At 40.6% G+C, this 17,697-nt stretch overlaps 1 protein-coding gene across 1 annotated transcript; it reads left to right on the forward strand.

The window, feature by feature from the left end:
• The first annotated feature begins 7,701 nt into the window (after positions 1 to 7,701).
• Positions 7,702 to 17,379, forward strand: LOC138961950 (uncharacterized). The gene is made up of 7 exons (XM_070333634.1): positions 7,702 to 7,860; positions 9,200 to 9,256; positions 9,659 to 9,918; positions 11,073 to 11,316; positions 12,005 to 12,119; positions 15,392 to 15,551; positions 16,437 to 17,379. Exons 2-7 carry the CDS (start codon positions 9,217 to 9,219, stop codon positions 16,623 to 16,625), a joined length of 1,008 nt encoding a protein of 335 aa, XP_070189735.1. The 5' UTR covers positions 7,702 to 7,860; positions 9,200 to 9,216; the 3' UTR covers positions 16,626 to 17,379.
• The last annotated feature ends 318 nt before the right edge of the window (positions 17,380 to 17,697 follow it).

The raw sequence follows: 17,697 nt of genomic DNA on the forward strand, positions 1-17,697 counted from the left end.
GTCAGAATAATGTGACTGGGCGAGACATGAAGCCTGTGCTGCGACTTCTGTCTTGTGTGTGGCGCACGTTAAATGTCAAAGCAGCACCGCCCTGATATGGCCCTTCGTGGTCGGCTGTGCGTTAAGCAAACAAACAAACAAACAAACAAACTGGCGGTTGCTGGATGCATACACACCGTGGTGAGAAATGTGCTGAGATTTCTACGACCATTCTTTTTACAGAAAATTCAATGCCAAAGCTTCCTGCAGCAAGCTTCGTGAAGTAGTCAATTAATAGCAGGCTGTACATACCAATAACTAATTTAGATAAATGTTTTCTCACTGTTGCCGAAAACAGAAACTTTATCTTGTAGGATCTGTTTCAGATACTACAACATTCAACTAACTAATTCAACAAATAAAATAAAAAGTTATTACAGACTGACTACAGCAACACAAAAACCATATTGAACCCTAACATGTCCTAACTACAGTGAAACCAGCCCTCGGTTATCTGTCTGACTCTGTCACACACACACACACACACACACACACACACACACACACACACACACACACACACACACACACACACACACACACACACACACACACACACACCTGTACCTCCCTCAGTCTCGATTCAAAGTCTACTCTGAAACAAATTGTCAATTATTGACCAAATGTAAAAAAAATAATTTTAAATAATTGCAACCATTTGTGACCCTCCACCACGGAATGAGTCGCATGTCACCTTTGCATGATTTTCATATTTTTACATTTTCCTAAAGAGTTTGTTATGCTCTATCCAGTGGTGAAAACCGTTTTAGAAAAGAGAGAAAACTGTTTGAGTTATAAGCCTGTGACTAAGGTGACCCTCACACTGTTACCAGACACTCCCCGGACTTATATTAAGCCTAGCGCAGAACCGAGCGAGGTGACATGCGACTCATTTCGTGGTGGAGGGTCACATTTGAACTTTTTAATGAGAACCACATAGATGTGTTTTGTTTCATACAATAGCCGTTGGAGGGCAATGCCTCCAAACTCATGAGCACAAAATATTAAAATATTTACCATCTGCTGTAAATCAAAACGCATCGTGTTAATAAGCTTAATTGTCTCAGCGTTTGGAGCGACATTTACACTGTCAAGACCTTATATATTTTCAATATTCTCAATATGATCCAGTAAAATATCTGATGCTAGTAAATGTCTCACCTGCAGACACTTAAAACCACAAACATTTTTAATAAGGCAGAGCACCGTTTTTGATTACGTTTTTGTTTTTGTTTTCGTTTTGAGAAACGTTGAAGGTTCACATCGGCAAACACATTTGTAAGCTATTTCTTTAAAACTGTTATCAATGTTATCCCGGACTACGGAATGCATAATACCTCAACAGTTTGATGTTTTAACTGTCCATCAAGGTTATCCCTTACATACCACTTTTTTATTTGTCAACAAATTTCATAAAACTGAATTCCATATCATTTTCAGAATTCCAAAAATGTATAGCTTTGTTGTGTTTGACGTTAAAAATTTTCTTTAGATCAGAAACAGATCAATTCAATGGAAGTCTCCTTAAATTGCATATAAACCCCTATTTTCACAATTTTATGTTCTATAGATTGATAAATTGTGAGTAAAAAGCGCATATGCACCCTTTTCATAACCTCATACTTTCTTTTAATTCTTACTAATCCACCCCATAACCACGGCTGGCACAGCGGAAAATGCCGACCTTCCCGATAACGCATGGGGAGTGTACATCGTCAACAATAAACATACAAATACTTTGTATGCATTTTGCTCCGATTCAATTGACATGTGTATGCCATTTAAACTCTTTAAAACAGTGATAGACTATTGTGATATCGATGCACGTCATACTGAGTTTTGTCTGCAAATACTAAACACACAAATGACGCAAACTGTAAAAGCTACGTCACCTATTTTGGTATATTTTCCATACTCATCTAGGCGAGAGTTACATGGGGTCACAGCATCCCACCACTTAAACACATACTTGGCACCAAGCTCGGGGGAAGACCCGCTACCAAACTGCAGATGATTGCAAACTTCATGGCAGCCACCGACCTGAAGATATGACGGCCATGAATACCGAACGCAGAAGAAGAAGAAGAAACACATACCAAAAGCCAACAGCCTGGTTGCTTCCTGTGCAGAGTTGGAATTTGTTGCTGAAATATAGTATTTCACAGATTGACACTGGTGTCAAGTCCGAAATTAATGCATACACATTCTCACCCCGCACAGGAACAAGCCAGGATGTAGATTTTGGGCACATATCTTTGTAAAAGGATATGCTTGTAAGCTTAACACAAAACAAGTCGCGTAATAATAATAATACTAATAATAATAAATGAGCATTTATATAGCGCAACATCATAACTTTACAATTATGCTCTTTGCGCTTGACACATTTAAAATTAAAACACAGTTATACAAGCATTTACATCTACATTCATAGTCAGCAACGCTTAATTAAAAGCATACACCATCAAACATACATTACAAAATATTCTTCCACTAACCAAGTAATAAAAGCATGAATAAAATAGGTAGTGAAAACAAGGAAATACCTTAATCAAACAGAACATGTTATCAACAATACTGAAAACAGCCCTAGATGTTTATATACATTATCACATTATCACTAAAACAACAAATACACTACAAGTAGCCTACTGATGGACTGAGAAAACAAAATCAGGGGCTGTATTTCTTGAAGAGGTGCGTTTTAAGTGCTCGTTTGGCAAAAATACATTTAGTCAAGTAGCTGTCGAACTCACAGAATGAAACCGAACGCATTGCATTTATTCACCAAGACCGTATCCTCGTAGCATCGTCAGTCCACCGCTCGTGGCAAAGGCAGTGACATTGACAATCCAGATTAGCGCGGTAGTGGTTGCGCTGAGCAGGATAGCACGCTTTTCTGTATCTCTATTCTTTTTAACTTTCTGAGCTTGTTTGTAATCCAAACATATCATATCTATATGTTTTTTGGAATCAGGAACCAACAAGGATTACGATGAAATTGGTTTTTTTAATCGATTTCGAATATTGAATTTTAATCATAATTTTTATATTTTTAATTTTCAGAGCTTGTGTTTAATCCGAATATAACATATGTATATGTTTTTGAATCCAAAAATGATGAAGAATAAGATGAAATTATTTTTGGATCGTTTTATAAAACAATAATGTTAATTACAATTTTTAGATTTTTAATGACCAAAGTCATCAATCAATTTTTAAGCCTTCAAACTGAAATGCAATACCAAAGTCCGGCCTTTGTCGAAGATTGCTTTGCCAAAATTTCAATCAATTTCATTGAAAAATGAGTGTGTGACAGTGCCGCCTCAACTTTGACAAAATTCCGGATATGACGTCATCAAAGACATTTATCGAAAAAATGAATTCTCAGAAACTCTCATGTAAAATTTCATAAAGATCGGTCAAGTAGTTACTCTGAATCGCTCTACACACAGACACACACAGACAGACAGACACACACACACACACACACACACACACACACACACACACACACACACACACACACACACACACAAACACACACACATACACCCCTCTATGTTAAAACATTTAGTTAAAACTTGACTTAATGTAAAAAGGGGAGGGGATGCCTGGACAGTTTATTATGTCGTGATTGTGCAAAGGATTGCTTACAGTGTTTTATATAAAATGTATAAACTATTTTGAGCCTAATTTAAGGTGACTAGCAATCATATTAATCATAATGTAATTATTACTATGATGGACAAACGAGAGTATAATATATTATATTATATGTACGTCGGATAGAGATGTGTAAAGCCGAGCGGTCTTAGCTTCACATTAACTTTAACCATCTGCGTCCGAGTCTTAGATGTTATATGTGCTTGAAAGACATTTGTCAGGATGGTAATCACACGACAAAACGAACAGACAAACAGAATATGAACTCAACAAGAATCAGGTGAAGTTCCAAATTGTATTGAATCAAAGAAAACAATCATAAAAACAGCTCAATACAATGCATGGGTTTTTTGCAGAAAATATATCTGTACATTGGTTCACTATCAGTCTTTCCGATACCAGTCTGACACCATTTTGTAATTCCGAGAGTGAGAAGAGAATCCCACTTCTGTAATTTCCCTACTCCCTATAAAATATTCTAAGTTCTAATTCACTGAAAATGTGGGCATGACCCATAGGTACCCTCTTAACAAAATACGCTACTGAAAAAGAAAATCCCGCCGTGACGATCGTCCTTCCCCGAAGCAATCGTCTGTTGCTGTGCAGCCCTGCCAGTCAGTTCGATCCCGCTGTCCAGCGCAGGTAGGCGACGACCCTCGTCGTCAGTACCGCCTGACGCCCGCAGGTCTTCTTGTGAACCAAAGTCAGACATCTTGCTTTGCAGCAGGCCAAAAGAAAGTCCTAACATGACTGAAAATGTGGGCAGGGGTTCGGGGCCTGGACAAAAATAAAGAAAAAGAGCAAAGCGACGCCACTTCACTCGCCGTGTGGTAACCAACTTAGAGCTTACAACTGCATACCTGATACGAAGCTGGGACCCGCCCACAGCCCATCGCAAGACAAGTATCGCTTCGGCTTAAGTGAGAATCAAAACTCTTGAGGACAATTTAGAGCTTACAACTGCATACTTGAATACGAAGCTGGGACCCGCCCTCACCCCATCGCAAGACAAGTATCGCTTCGGCCTAAATTAGAGTTGAGACTCTCTGGGACTGCGGAACGTTTTTTGGTATCCCTGTTATTTCAGTCCACAGGGCGGAGTCTCGTATAACTTTTTGACCCGTATGTCGGTTAGTTTGCCAAGACTCTCTCGAACCTCAAAAACCAACAGCTTATGTACCTTTCATGACTGTCCCTGACGTCACAGCTAAGGAACCAATGAAAACGTCGCTCTGGGACCACATAAAAAATGGGGAGGGAGGTGGAGAGTTTCGAGGCTGTTATCAGCCTCCTTACAAGCTACAGTTAAAATCCCTAAAAAATACACAAAAACTCCTCCACTAAGAAAACTACATCAAAAATGCTACAAAGAAATACATCACTAAACTGGAAATTCTACGACGCATCATTTGACACCAAACACTCCTTGGTAATCAAAACTGCGAACAAAGTACAAAACCTCTGACCACATACCTCGCAAAATAGTCATGTCACAACAACAACCGCATGCAGTTACAAGTTAACTACAATCAAACACATTGTATATTCAACAGATCTCTGTCGTATGCAAATAATAAACATAAAGTCTACATTCTACTAGACAAATGAATACATAATACATATGTCTATGGAAAACATGGGTAAAAGAAAGATTGATAAAACAAACCCAAGAAAAGAGAGAGAGAGAGAGTAAGATAGAGAGAGTGATTGCGTGCATATGTGAGTGCGTGTGTGTGTGTGTGTGTGTGTGTGTGTGTGTGTGTGTGTGTGTTTGTCTGTGTGTAACAAGCATTATTACCAAAAGCACAGCAACTTCAAAGTACAGAATCAGAACAAAAAGGGGGGTAAAGTGGAATGAGAGGGGAAGAGGGGGGGGGGGGGAAGCGAGGGATGGGTGGAGAAAAGACAATGGCTGCCCTTACTACCCATACTAACCTCAGTGTCATGGCAAACAAAACGAGGGGCGGGGATAGCGACACGAGAGCTGACCGAGGGGTCAGACAAACAGTACTCTGTCCGCTCTGTAGCGGCACGGCAGGGAAATGTTACGTGGGGAGAGGGGGGGAAAGGGGGTTCGCAGACTGGCCCCTCCGTCCTCTAAAATGAATCTATAGTCTGTTCGGCACCATCGGTGTCGGAGCCAATTAAATTCTACATCGGAAGCATAATACGAACTTTACCACCGTTGCTAAAACAATGGGAAGGACTGGACTCGACCTATTTCCAAACCCTTTACTAAGAGAAAGTGCAAATCCGATTTAGGGTGCGCATGTCCTGGTACACAGTTTCAAGACTAACCTAGATGATATATTCTGCTCTCTGCGCCTTCTCTTCTCTCTCACTTAAAAAACTTTAACAAGAAAATTGCATAATTATGGAGAAAACACACATTATTCCCTAAGTTGCTTTTCTCCACAGATGTGAGGGTGCACGTATGGATATGTGTGTTTTGGGTAATGTGTGAATTGATGTGTACGTTATGTGTTTATATGTTTTCAGAGTGTGATTTTATGTGATGTTATTTTGTACGCGAGCCAATAACAAAATTCTGTTTGTGGTATGATACTGCTTATTTCCCCCTCTGCTTCTTTACCTCTGTAAAGTTGTAGAGCTAGTTATTTTTCGATAATGACCCAGCAACCAAACAAATAACGACCCAGCAACAGCCTGAATCCTCGATAGTGCAATGGTTTGAGAAGTTAATCTGTTTCGGTACTACTTTTTGCGACTGAAAAGTTCCGAACGCTCTAATGTACGAAGTATACATCTCTGGAGGAAACAATACAAACATACCGCATTTAAATTAACAACTACAGGCCTGAACACATGAATCTCCATATAAAATCCATGAGTGCGGTTGTTTTCTGAATCTAGATCTGCCGTGCTCAAACGTTCATCACAAGCAATTTCCCAAGGCAAGTAACTCATACTTTGTCTAGCGACAAGAGTAGTTCCCCTTCTTTTCACTCAGTTTCTTCGACAACAGACCGCAATCCGACGGTCAGTTTTCAACAATATTTCATTTAATAAACAGATCACACGCAACCAAATGCACCCATCTCATCAATTTAAACAACATAAAGCGGTTTCATACACTATTTTCCCCAGAAAACTGAACTTCATACAGTTTTTGACGTTGGAACACGGGTGCAAAAGTTCGTCTGCTAGTCCCATTTGACGAAAGAACATTATCCTAAGCGATACCAAAACATATACAGAACACACAATATCTGCCTTTGCCGCCACAGCAGAATGACAGCATATCTGTGTACTTGATTTTAGTCCAAAATAGGAAAACTGACAAGAAATGTTAACAGAATGGAATGATTTGCACGGAACTATACAACCGCGCATTAATCGATCGCCTGCGCAGGTTGACTGGTTGAGTGATTCGGATTCGATCAAACTTTCGCACAAAAACTCCTGTTTTCTTTGAATAACTGAAGAAAGGAGGAATAAAGAGGTTACACACCTCGTCTCAGTGATTATAAAAAATAATGGTCTCAGTTCGCGGTCATGAAAAAGCTCGCTAAAGCTCGCATTTTTCATGATCCGCTAACTTCGACCATTATTTTTGATATAAATCACTGAGACTCGGCATGTAACCGCTACATAATTGACACGCGAACAAAAAAGAAAGAAAAATCAGTACATCACTATCAATGTTAGTAAATGCATTTCTGCAGCTGCTTCAAGGGTGTGAAGAAGTCAAAGACACAAGCTGTCAGAAACTTGAAAGGGGAAATTTCAAGGGGTATCCAAATTACCTGTGGGTGCGGTTGGATCTAATAGGCTTGAAGTTTGCTGGTCGATGTGAATGCGTTATATATTGTGTGTAAAAAATGTCTGTTTGTCTGTAAAAAATTCCATTTCAAACGGCAGAAATTAATATGTAAAGCGCGGAGAGCACAGCTGTGGTTCGCGCTATATAAGCTCCCCATAATAATAATAATATACTTTGTTGAAAACGACAGCAATTGCCTTAGTTCAATCACAGTTCAGAGATCGATCATTGCTACGGAACCACACAACTGGCTAAAAGGGAGTGATTAATTGCAGCAAGTATAAAAAGGACGCTGAGATTCATGCCCTGAATCCATTGCAGCCTGAGGAAGGACCAGGGAAGTCAGGTCATCTCACTCCACCAAAGCTCAGGTATAACATCAAACCTTTTCTCTCTTCATTTTGCAGTCTTTATTTTTGAATGCTTCAGTTTGTGACGAAATCTGTTCTGTTTTGATTTCGCTGTTGGTTGAACAGAAGACAGTTTCACACTGAGTGAGGACTATTGCTGTGTAGAGATTACTTTCTGGTGGAAATATTGAAAGAAAAAAAGATTATGCTTTTTCTGTTTTGATGTCACTGTTTGTTTTACTGAACATAGAGGAAGCATGTCGCATAACAGCATAATGTAAGTCTCGAATGACTTATGATTCCGTGTGTATTTTATGACATGTGATAGCTCAAATCACCGAACGTTTGAAGGCAATGCGGTGCGGAGTTTCAGAAATGTACCGTTTTTTGTCTCATTACCCGCTAAAACGGATTCAAAAACAGCCTTTCATTGCTTCCGCGAGTTTGTTCGAGGGACCAATATAGGACGTTTTAAATTATTTAAAAATAAATAAATTATATTTTGGTATGTGTTTAAGAACAAAAGTTGTTATGGGCGAGTAGTACTATTTTGTGGTAAAAGTACTAGTTTCTGGGTGGCCGAGTGGTAACGCACTTGCGCTCGGAAGCGAGAGGTTGCGAGTTCGACCCTGGGTCAGGGCGTTAGCAATTTTCTCCCACCTTTCCTAATCTAGGTGGTGGGTTCAAGACGAAAAACCGAAGGTCCCTTCGTGTACACTACATTGGGGTGTGCACGTTAAAGATCCCACGATTGACAAAAGGGTCTTTCCTGGCAAAATTGTATAGGCATAGATAAAAATGTCCACCAAAATACCCGTGTGACTTGGAATAATAGGCCGTGATTGACACAAAAAGCAATTGAAATGTCTCTGTTTTGGGGAATACTCAAGAAGTCGTTAAATGTGCCTTTATTGTCCTCGTGAAAAAAGATCTATATTTATTTGTTTTACAAACATTTCGCATGTTTCCTTTAATTTAAAACGTATCATTTATTCGCTTGTGATTTACCAGCAAGCGGCCGAAAATTCCATCACGCTAAGTTCTTGTTACTAATTGTTTGTCTGTGCACTTAAAAGATCGTTGGGTCGATATATTTGTGATTGTAACGTATTGTTTTGTCAATAACAACGTTCCAACAACTTACATTTCTTGTTTTTTGATTTTAAACGTATCGTTAGATAAGCTTCTCGGGTATAAGTGTCACATGGCAAAATTGCGATTCAAAATATAGAATTGCATGCGTAGCCTTCCAGATGACATGCGCAGGTGTGTTTGAGTGGGTATGACTTAAATTTAACGCACTTACAGAAATAGAACGTGACATAAGTACATGCATCTTCTCTTGTCTTCTCTTCCCTAGACAACTTATCCACCACCATGATGCTGCTTCTGCTTCTCGCCTGTGTGGCTACTGCTGGTAAGTCTTTGCGTGATTACTAATTAGGTAAGCTGTGTATTTCTATGTAAGGTGCTGTTATGTTTTCTTTTCGTTACTAAAATGCTCTCCTGTTTATATTCTGTTAGTTTGTTCGTTGGTTTGTCTGTTATTTAGCTCGTTCGTTTTAAGGTTCGTTGGTTAGTTAGTTAGTTAGTCAGTCAGTGAGTTAGTTAATGAGTGAGTGAGTGAGTGAGTGAGTGAGTGAGTTAGTTAGTTAGTTAGTTAGTTAGTTAGTTAATTAGTTAGTCAGTCAGTCAGTCAGTCAGTCAGTCAGTCAATGGTTCAATATCGACCAATACCACAACAGAAAGCCTGCAACAGCTTGCCTATGCTGTAATATACAGCTTTCCATCCTTTAATTGTATATACCTTCTCTCACAGCTCTAGCAGCACCCCACGAATGCTACAGCAAAAGGGGAGAGAACGTCATCCAGTTCAACGGCCGTAACCAGGACGTCTTCTTCCCTTGCAAGTACTGGGCCCTCAGGCGCCAACAGTGCGGCAAGTACCTCATCAATCTCAGTCCCGGCAACCGCTGGATCTACCCCAAGTACCAGCTGGACACCCTCTGGCTGGGAGTGCAGAACAAGGACACTGGAGACTTCTGGGAAGGAAGAACTACTAACAAGATCGCTGTCAAGGTGAGATTACAATCCACGCGGGGTATGGATTTTAGGGTTAGACCATCTAGCCTCAGGGGCAGAGAGGGGGGAGGGGGGGGGGCGGGGAGTTGTAGCCTCTCGTAACATTCGGACACCATTGGCTCTCTCTGTGTGGAGAAATACAGGAAACGGAAAAGTTCCAAGAAGGTAGCGGGGACCGGGTGTTGTGATCCTATGGTCACGCCGGATTCGAATCTGGGACGGACACGGGTCAACTAAGGAAGGAAGAACTGATATCAAAATTAAATTGCAGTCAAGTTATTCTGAGAAATATTTGTGTGAAAACATAACATATCTAATATGGATTGAGGAATTGAAAAGAAATGCAATGCAATCATTTTAATGACAAATTAACAAAACAATTAATTAATTTGTAATCGACATCGCAGCATTATCTTCCAAATGGGATATTCTCCGGAGCTGTGTACCATTTTGTGACATGCATTTTCAGTCCTTTAAACGATTATAACGTATTCTAAATGGCAACTAGAATGTATTATCTATACTTTTTTTCAGGAACACTCCAGTTAGATAATGATACAGAAATGCAACAAAAAACATAGTCTATATTTATTATCTTCTTTTGTTTAATTGTTAGTATTAAATTCCAAGTAAAAACTTTCGGTTTCCATGTTACAAAGTGGACGTACTTTGAAACCCTTGGGATTTACTGAACGTAGACAAACTAAATGTGCAGGTATTTCCAATTTTTTTCTCTGCAGGCCACGGATGTATATGGAACCAGTGTGTATTATTGAAATCAATGTATATGGAACCAGTTTGTATTATTGAAATCAATGTATATGGTCAGAATGTCTCAGTTTAGAAAAGAAATGTCATCTTCGTAACATGGTTTCCCCTGGTACACCGTTCTTGAGAATAACCCAGTTCTCTTCTGCAGTACTTCAACTCTAATTCTTTGCATAAACCAATTTTTCTTTTATTCTGAGCACATCTTTAGAGTTAACATAACATATCTAATATTTTTTGATTGAGGAATTGATAAGAAATACAATTTAATGCAATCATTTGTAAAACTGTCAGTAAAAATTCGACTTTTTTAATGACAAATTCTTTACCTAATTAATTAATTTGCAATCGAAATGGCATTATTTTCCATTTGTTTTCTGCAGTACTTCAACTCTGCGGGCCAGAAGGATTTGTTCAACAAGAAGGACGGCACCGTCGCCACCTCCGATGAGTTTGTGTTCGGCAGAAAGGAAGATGGCGTCTACATCATGGACAAAAATCAGACTTTCCGAGTGACCTTCACCCCCTGGGACCCCTCGAACAGAGGACAGTACCCAAACTCCGACTGGAAGTTCGAGTGCTTCGACATGGACGCTGTTCTCAACGAGTATCCTGCCCAGATGTGCGGTGAGCAAGCTTGCTTAAAGGCACAGTCTATTCCGATATCAACCAATGGTGTTTAATTCTTGCGTAGCTAGCCATCAAACCGTTTCATGTTCACTCTCGCCTCCTAGCTCCGCGAGCGGCTAGCAGCAAGAATGACTCGCCTGAAAGAAACACGCGTCAGGCTTTCACGTGGGACAATCATAAGACCATCCCTCCACTTGGATACATGTAGCCTGTCCTTAACTGGGCCAAGTCGACTTAGCGAAGCGCACCAAGCTGGACGCACGACGCTTTAGCACTGAGTTTTCCGTACCAAAAAAAGACGTCGATGAAAACTAATGATTCTAACGTAGGACAGCTAGTGGTTTTTAATACTGCTACTACTAAGATCATTTCGAGGTTGTTGTTGTTGTTGCTGCTGCTGCTGCTGTTGTTGTTGTTGTTGTTGTTGTTGTTGTTGTTGTTGTTGTTGTTGCTGTCAATGTTTTGTCAATATTGTTGTTGTTGACGAGAAAGGAGGAAGAGGAGATGGACAAGAAAGATAGACCACGATGACAAAAAAGTCAAAGATGAAAACGATGCCATACAGACGACGACTGTGACGATGACGATGACGATTACGATGATGCTGATGCTGATGATGTTGATGATGATGATGATGATGATCATCATCATCATCTTCATCATCATCATCATTTTATATCCACAGGAGGTTCCGGATACAAGGTTGTGACGAACAGAACGAAGACTTTGGGCCTTGCGAACAGATTCAGGATGAACATCATCTACTTTGACACCCTGACCAACCCCGACATTGTCCACACGTAAGTTCTAGGTGACGAGATGAATGTGTGTGTCGGTTGCGTACACTCTGTAGTTGTTAAGTCGTCGGCCTGCGTTGACTCTTTGGACGTTTGTTCTAGTTGTCCGTAATTAGGGCCGGACTAGGTAAGTACTTGGGGTTACAGATGGGGGTCCAGGGGGCGAAGCCCCCTTGGTGGGGGTTGCAATGGGGCTTTGCCCCCTTGAAGCTGAGCGTTTTTTCCAGCGTCGCGGACGACGCTGGTATCTGTGGTTGGGAAGAACGTGCCTGTGGAGAATTAGTCTCCAAGCCAAAGCGCGCTGACTCTCCAAGCCAAAACAATTTCAAAGCTGAAAAAAATGTACAATTTACGCGAAACGATTAAACACAGCTTTCGGGTGGTTTTTTTAAATCTAAGATGTACATAAATATACCACTCCGACCATAAGGAAAAGAAAAAAAGACACACAAAAAAAAAGACCGAGAGGAGCCGAGTCAATCCGAGACCAACCGAGAGGACGTGTTTCGCGCCGTTTCGACGTCGTTTGTTCAGATGCGGCCGGTTGGATCAGTTGCGGTCATACAGGGGCGCCTTGCACAAGAAAAGATCTTCAACAATCCCGATCATCATCATGGTACAATAATGTTTTGTGCGCCCCCATGTATGTGTTCTGCTCGTCGCGATATAACCTTCGTGGTTGAAAACGACGTTAAACACCAAATAAAGAAAGAAAGAAAGAAAGTATGTGTTCTGTGCTAATAATGCACGGTTGTGAAATGTCCGTACACATTTTGTGGCACTATGTAATTGTTAGTGCATCCTCCTGCGGATGCTTCGTGCTAAAAATGCACTTCCATTAAAATATTGTACGCTCATGTCAGTAATATATTTTCAATTGTTTCTCTGTCAATTTCAAGTGTTTGCTTCCAATTACTTCAGTATCTCCCTGTTGCAATTCCAGGTGATTCATTATGCATGTGCCAATTTGAGGTGTTTAATTCTGATTCCTGTATTTACAGTGTAAAATTAAAACTATTGTTTTCAAACATTCCTATGACACCTGGTAATGGTTCTGTGGTTTTGTTTTTAATTTGTATTTTGTTTTTCTGCAATAAATATTTGAAATGGATCTGAGGCCGACTTACTACTTTTAGCACTCTTTTTCACCACATTCCCACGTACAGATATTGCAATATCAACTCTTCCTTTCTACCTGTTTCAAACAAGCTCTATTTTTTAATTAAAAAGTTTTTACTAAATGTCTTAACATAGAGGGGGGAATCGAGACGAGGGTCTTGGTGTATGTGTGTGTGTGTGTGTGTGTGTGTGTGTGTGTGTGTGTGTGTGTGTGTGTGTGTGTGTGTGTCTGTCTGTGTCTGTCTGTGTGTGTGTGTGTGTGTAGAACGATTCAGACTAAACTACTGGACCGATCTTTATGAAATTTGACATGAGACTTCCTGGGAATGATATTCCAGGACTTTTTTTAATTTTCTTTATAAACGTCTTTTATGACGTCATATCCGGCTTTTTTGTACAAGGTGAGGCTGCACTGTCACACCCTCATTTTTCAATCAAATGGATTGAAATTTTGGCCAAGCAATCTTCGACAAAGGCCGGACTTCCGTATTGCATTTCAGTTTGGTGGCTTAAAAATTAATTAATGACTTTGGTCATTAAAAATCTGAAAATTGTAAAAAAATAAATAAATTATAAAACGATCCAAATTTACGTTCATCTTATTCTTCATCCTTTTCTGATTCCAAAAACATATAAATATGTTATATTTGGATTAAAAACAAGCTCTGAAAATTAAAAATATAAAATTATGATCAAAATTAAATTTCCGAAATCGTTTTAAAAACTATTTCATCTTATTCCTTGTCGGTTCCTGATTCCAAAAACATATAGATATGATATGTTTGGATTAAAAACACGCTCAGAAAGTTAAAACGAAGAGAGGTACAGTAAAGCGTGCTATGAAGCACAGCGCAACCGTTACCGCGCCAAACAGGCTCGTCACTTTCACTGCCTTTTGCACTAGCGGCGGACTACGTTCAGTTTCATTCTGTGAGTTCCACAGCTTGACTAAATGTAGTAATTTCGCCTTACGCGACTTGTTTTTTCTTGTGGCTGTTTGATCAATTCATAGCAAGCATTGACTGAAATAAACAATTTATATATCCAGCACAACATGCAATTCATTGACTTTTGACCCTAACCTTTTAACACTTCCCAAAATAAATCTTTGGTGGACATTGCATCGACGCTGTTCATTTTGAATGAACATTTTTCTTGTTGATGTTTCTGGAGGGAAAGGAAGCCTCTCCTTGAACGAAAAAGGTAAATTCGACAGCAAGCTGTATAGGCAATGGAGAAGAATTGAGATTGTAAGGACTTATACTTTTCATCACAAAAAAGGGAAACCACTGTCGCGGCAGTCTATACGAGTGCCGATGGATCCCTCCCCCCCCCCCCCACAAAGCGTTTGGGAAGTATATGCTTAAGCCGGTGGGGGGGGGGGGTTGCGCAACCCCTGTAACCCCCCCCCCTAGTCCGGCCCTGGTAATGTTGTTGTTGTTGTTGTTGTTGTTGTTGATGAGTGCAGTGTTGTTAGTAGTGTTGTAGTTGTTTTTGATAATGATGGTAGTGTTGTTGGTGGTGGTAGTGTCGTAGTTTGTGGTGGTGGTTGTGGTGGGGTGGCGGTGGTGGTGTTTGTGGTGGTGGTGCTGTTGGTGGTGCTAGTTGTGGTCATGGTGTTGGTGGTACTGAATGGTGTTGGTGATGGTGTAGTGGTGGTGTTGTTTGTGGTTTTATTCGATTGTGATGGAATTTTTATCTTTATTTTTACATTTGGTCAATTTTGATTAAATGTTTTAACATAGATCGGGAATCGAGAGGAGGGTAGTGGTGTGTGTATGTGTGTCAAAAAAACTACCGGATCGACAGATCTTTATAACACTTCACATAGAAGTACCCTTTGGAGTACCCTTTGGAATTGACACACACAATCGAAGTTCGGCCGCCGATTCAGAAAATTTAGGAAAAGGCAACATAGCCTTCGTCGTTAGGAATTTCTCGCTATGTTTATCAATATCGCCGATTGCGCATGCGTGTCAACTTTGATACACGCTAAAAGCCCGACCGCCAAATAAAAAATACGTAGTCAAAAACGCATGTTTGACGAACACATATTTAATATTGCTTAGCGCAAGAGGTTTGTGCATTAACCTACAATTCTTGTTTCTTCATCCTAAACGCACCGTAAAAACAAACATACTTTGCTTTTTTTGCAGCAACCCCAAGTGTAGCAACGCGACTGACATCCTGCTGAACACCTGTCAGAGTGACGCACAGAGACTGCACGCTATCAACAACTGCAAGGACATCCTGCACAGTCAGAAACACACCAAGTGCGTCACCAACTACAACTGTGACCCCATGGATGTCTTCAACGTAAGTGGATTGTATACACTAGCACGTAAAAAAGGGAGCGAGGTTTATTGCCCTATGTTAGCAATGATGTCGCGCGGTACATGTTTATAAAATGTCTATGGTATTTGGGTCAATGGGTCCTGCTAGCGAATCACCAAATCAGTCCCTAATAGGCTTCTAGCTTGTGGGACATTAAGCATCCTCATCATCAACGGTCAACGGGTGGTATTGGTTGTAAAGACGTTGGCCTTCAAGCTTCCGTATCACTCCCATTGCGTCTCAGTTCCGTTGCGTTTCGGTCCCACAGTGTCTCACTCTTGCTGTGTCTCAGACCGTTTATATATGTCTCAGTCCTATGGTGTCTCTGTCCCATTGAGTCAAAACCCCATTGTGTCTCACTCTTGCTGTGTCTCAGACCGTTTATATATGTCTCAGTCCTATGGTGTCTCACTCTTGCTGTGTCTCAGACCGTTTATATATGTCTCAGTCCTATGGTGTCTCTGTCCCATTGAGTCAAAACCCCATTGTGTCTCATTCCCGATATTTAATTTTTAAGACGAGAAATGATATGGTTATACATTTGCGATCACAACGTTTGATCTAGTGTTTCATGTCTTGGTGTAATGTCTTTTTTGTGTCTGTCAGTGTGTGTGTGTGTGTGTGTGTGTGTGTATGTGTGTGTGTGTGCAGTTCAGTTGTGTGTGTTGATATGTATGAGGGGGGTGTTTTTGTGTGTATGTGCGTGCGCGTGAGTGTGTGTGTGTGGTTGTGTGTGCGTGCTTGCCGCGTGTGTGTGCTGCGTGTGTTAGCGTGCGTGCGTGCGTGTGTGTCTGTGCGTGTTAACAGATCGTAACGCGTTTGTTCTTGCCCTTGTTTTCATTCTGCTCACCCTTCTCCACCTTACAGGCGTGCATCATGTGGGGTTGCTCGGGCGCAGGGTTCGACCCCGAGGAAAAAGAGATGTGCCACGAGGTGGGTGAGGGCATTGACTTCTGCCCGGAGTTTGGCTCCTCGGGAAACCTAACAGCGCGCGTGGAGGATGCCAATTGCTACAAGGACTTCCTCACCATCACTGACTTTCAGTTTCAGCTTTAGATAAGCCTAAAGGATCACACCACTCTTCTGACACGGGGACAGGCTATGCGACACTCTACACAGGTCTTTCTGGACCAAAACGCTGCTTTTGATAACGGACTATTGGGAAAATTGGCGGTCCTAACAATCCCTAAACAAATTATTAGGGACCTATTATGCTATTTTTGTTGTTGTTGTTGCTATCTCTGATCAAGAACACCATTTATCCCAGACTGGCTCACAACATCAGGTACACCAGTTTGCTTCAGAATGCTATTCGTATCAGTTTAAAGGAGAGAAAAAAAGCTTATATGACGAAAGAATTGACATGCTGAAAAGGTCTATCTAGGCCAGAATAATGCTTTTGCGAAATCAAACCAGAAAGCTGTTTATACCAGACTGTTTCCAAACATCATGTACACCAGTTTGGTTTAAACAGTTGTTATTTCATGCAGGTGGAAGAAAACCCAAAAAAAGATGGACTGCAAAATAAATGTTCCAAAATGAACACTCCAAAATGAAAAAGTTTGATTCATGAATGAACCTTCCTTATATCATTGTTCATGCCAACATTTTCTGTGACACTATTGAGAACGCATGCCTTTTAAACCATCTTCTACCAGAACACTTGCTTGTCGCCTGTGCCTCAGTGCAGTTTGTGAGTATAATTACAATGTAACAACATCTCACTGCGGGTATTATAGAACATCCCTGTTTGGGACTTTTCCGGTTTTGTCTTGCTGATAATGAAATAAATGAGCAAGATTTTGAGAAAGATGTATTCGTTTGAGTTTTGAATGTGAATGTATGTGTACATGTGTATTCAACTAAATATGGGCGGTTGCTGGATGCTTACAATTTAGTATTTACACACCGTGGTGAGAAATGTGCTGAGATTTCTACAGAGGTACAACACCTGAGTGTTCCTGCGAATCCCGATTTTGGGTATTGTGTGTTTTTGCTCTGCTGGGCTTCCCGTACAACACAACACACTTTTGCACCCCAATCCCCTCGCACACGCACGCTAACACACACACAAATAAATCCATGGTGAGATTTAAAAGCATGTTAAATTAGTTGAAGCATTTCTCTC

Source organism: Littorina saxatilis, linkage group LG3 (genome assembly GCF_037325665.1).
Source record: "Littorina saxatilis isolate snail1 linkage group LG3, US_GU_Lsax_2.0, whole genome shotgun sequence".
NCBI lineage: Eukaryota > Metazoa > Mollusca > Gastropoda > Littorinimorpha > Littorinidae > Littorina > Littorina saxatilis.

Bases quoted from the DNA above. Each gene is read 5' to 3' on its own strand.
- LOC138961950 (XM_070333634.1), top strand. From the start codon at position 9,217: ATGATGCTGCTTCTGCTTCTCGCCTGTGTGGCTACTGCTG. The intron at 9,919-11,072 runs GTGAGATTACAA...TGTTTTCTGCAG, and splicing joins CTAACAAGATCGCTGTCAAG to TACTTCAACTCTGCGGGCCA. The intron at 11,317-12,004 runs GTGAGCAAGCTT...TTATATCCACAG, and splicing joins GTATCCTGCCCAGATGTGCG to GAGGTTCCGGATACAAGGTT.